General features: G+C 37.6%; 1 protein-coding gene across 2 annotated transcripts; it reads right to left on the bottom strand.

Annotated features, from left to right (window-relative positions):
- Nucleotides 1–815: 815 nt before the first annotated feature.
- On the bottom strand, nt 816–2,972 carry LOC120637304 (peroxisomal N(1)-acetyl-spermine/spermidine oxidase-like). 2 transcript variants are annotated; one of them, XM_039909084.1, is made up of 3 exons: nt 2,881–2,972; nt 2,541–2,747; nt 816–2,298 (listed from the first exon to the last, which is right to left on the bottom strand). In XM_039909084.1, exons 1-3 carry the CDS (start codon nt 2,943–2,945, stop codon nt 945–947), a joined length of 1,626 nt encoding a protein of 541 aa, XP_039765018.1. In that variant the 5' UTR covers nt 2,946–2,972; the 3' UTR covers nt 816–944. The 2 variants fall into 2 exon arrangements, with proteins under 2 accessions (XP_039765018.1, XP_039765019.1); XM_039909085.1 differs by having other exon boundaries at nt 2,541–2,706; nt 2,881–2,927.
- Nucleotides 2,973–3,274: the final 302 nt, after the last annotated feature.

The raw sequence follows: 3,274 nt of genomic DNA, 5'->3' as shown, positions 1-3,274 counted from the left end.
AAATTGTGTACGGCTTTTTTTTAATTATCTACATCAAAATGGGTGTATAATTGGCGGAGTAATCGCGTGAAAAACCTACACTCGAATAAAGAAGCTATCCTCTTTTAAAGTCGGTTGAAAAAAAAATTTTAGATAATCTACGTTCATAATATTGGATCAAAAATAAGCTGGTGATGATTCTAAACTTTTTATTTCAGACCATTGTACTTCCAGGAATTGAAACTACACGATACGCTGCTACTGCTGATTTCGTAAAAAATAAACTAAAGCTCTTTTTCGTCTACCTTTTGTTTCCCCCGATTAATTAAGTTACGGGCAGAGGTTATACCATTTCTTGTTCCAATGCAGGATAGTAGATACTGATAGAATTAGACTCAATAGAAATTTAGTTTCATCAAAACATAGTAATAAACTATAGGAATGACCTTTTCGTTAAGAGCATTTATGGGGAAATTTTCCACTAATTCAGTCTAGTATTATATGTTAAGATCGTCAAAATGTACAATTTATATTTTTTGTATACACTAAGGTACTTTGTTAAAAACATTAGATGTTGGTTTGTGAAAAAAAACTATAGCGAAAGACTGATTGTATGGTAGTTACCTATATGAAGCTCAACCACCAAACCGATCTTGATAAAATTCGGTTTCCGCGGGATTTTATTTTAAACACTGACGAAGGCTTGATTAAAGCTGGTATATAAATATAATTGCCAATGCCTATCAGCCTGTAAAAATGAAAGAACACTGAAAAGGTAATAAATATTTTTACTCCAAATCATATAAAAATTACAAAATACATTTAAACCTCTTTAGTGTTAACTGAACCAGAGCAAACTGCACCAAAATTTACTAAGCGTAAATTAGTGGTCTAAAAACAGTTACACAGCAACAGATCAATAAGTACGTACCTACTTATTACTTATTCTAAACAAACATCTTCATTTAATTTTCACATTTAAGTTTATTTCTTGCTTGCGCCGTTTGCGTAGCTGGTAGTGGAGGACCTTTAAAACGTAGAGTTAACTGAATAACTCGTTCTGCTTCCCTTACACCACTAATCTTAGCCCCCTCTAAAGTAGCAAAATATCCAGGAACTGTTGCTTCCCCAGCAAAAAGAAGAATAGGCGGAATTGAATCACCTAATCCTGGTAATGGACAAGCTAAAGCTCTTTGCGTGTCCCCATCGGTACATTTTGAATCATAGGAGTAAGCGCCAAGAAAGTAAGGATCTGACACCCAATGCGATCGTATTAAGCTAACTGGATAAGGTACGAATGAATTGCCTGTAGATGCCCTTAAAAGATCTGTTACGCCTTCAGCTACATCTTTATCACATATACCCTCCATTAGCCAAGCCTCTTTACCAACAACCATTGCACTTATCACATGCTTACTATTAGTTGCCGCACGTATGGACGTGATGCCACGAGTCCAATCAGTGCGGTTCATCAAACTGTTACAGGTATATTTAAAGTTAATATCACCTTTATGCCAAAACCAAAATGGGTGACAGTATTCCATGTAAATTTTATTCACATAACCAAACCCAAGGCATCTAATTGCATCAATTTTTGAACTCGGTAATGCTGGACAAAACATTTGTGCAGCATTCGCCGCTAAAACTCCCGAAGAAACTGTGGTGATAACATAATCAGCAGGGAACTCTTCCCCATCAGTAGTGCACACCGTCGCTCGACATCCTGCTTTCTGGCAAGTACCCCAATATACACAATTCACAGGTTTACAATAGCGGATTGCTCCTTCAGGTATCTGACGTAATAAAGGCGCCAGGCTGCCCGCTACCCCCAGAGGAACGCGCACATCTCCACCTGGCATGTTCATGTAGCATCCTGAATGATCACCGTACAACATCGCAGTATCATCCCCACATCGCGCACTTAGCATATGCGCCAGTCCAAATAATATTCGCGCTGCGTCATGCTGTTGTTCTTCCGGATATTCGTGTAGCTCTTGTTGAATCCTCAAACTCATAAAATTTATTAACGATCCATGTTGCTTACTGCCACCGAGGCAAAATATTTTAGAAGCTTCTTTCTCAATCTGACGGAATTTATAATAAGCCGATATTGTCGAAGGAAATGACATTTTTCCAGTAGCAACTCGTTCAAAAAGCCCTCTTGAATGTTCCACTCCGGGTAAACCGGGACGCGGTGGCATTTCTTTTGCCGACATAGTATAGACTGGGTGCGGAGAACAGTAATCCGGATCTTGAATACCAGCACCGAGCTCTGCTACTACGTCTCCTATCCAACAAGAGTGTATACGGCCTCCAGGTCTAGAAATAAAATATACGAAATCCTATAAAAATGTACTATAGATATTAACGTAACAAAAGAAACAAAATAAGTTATGTGTATGTTAAGTAAATGCTTTTTTAAATAGCAAATGCGAAAGACTATCATTATGTGGTCATCTTAAGAATAGGTGCAGGTGCGTTTTATTTATTACACTTACTCATTCTTTTATTCGTATTAAAACAGTAACATAGGTGTATTTTAGCCAGAATATGATAAAAACCTTTCGTAGGCTTCTAACACAACGAGATTAGAGATCCCTCGCTTGGCAAGTCTTGCGGCAGCAGTGAGGCCAGCCATCCCAGCTCCAATAATGACCACGCGAGGCTCTGCGTAACATTGTTCAGGATCGATAGGGTCCACAGCACATATGCTTCGGTCTTGTACATCTGGACCACAATCGAAAAGTGCAGGAGTTTTGTCGGATATCCTACACGAAAAAATTCGTTATCGCAACTAATCTAACAACTAATCTTTCATCGATTGTCCAATAGCAAACCCTTAAGTTTCTTCGGCCAAAAAAAATTTATGAGCTATCTTTGCCTAGGTATAAAGTTACTTACCATCTTGTTAGTATCCTCGGCCATAATGCTGCGTAGCTAAAAATATTTCCACTTGAAATTTTCATAAATATGCTGAATAAGAAAGAGTTGTCTTCAATTCACAGGTTCAATTTATTTATTTGTCACTATTTTTTTTTGTTTTTGGGTAGAAAATTGTAATTTCCTCCTTGGATCTAGCAGTTGTACTCGTATGTGCTCAATTCCTCTGTTTGTCTTTCAAGTAGTGTTTGCATACTCATTGCCTAAATCTTTGATATGTGTGACTGTTAAAGAAATAAGGGGTTCTCATGTTGATCCTTATGTTTAATATAGAGGTTAGGAATAATGAATAATACTTAGTATAACATACTACTACTGACTGAACTCAGCCACGCTTCGCTGCCTTTGCTGTAAC

This window comes from Pararge aegeria, chromosome 3 (genome assembly GCF_905163445.1).
Source record: "Pararge aegeria chromosome 3, ilParAegt1.1, whole genome shotgun sequence".
In the NCBI taxonomy this organism is placed as follows: domain Eukaryota; kingdom Metazoa; phylum Arthropoda; class Insecta; order Lepidoptera; family Nymphalidae; genus Pararge; species Pararge aegeria.
Note: the sequence above shows the minus strand (reverse complement) of the source record. Positions and strands in the feature narration are given on the sequence as shown.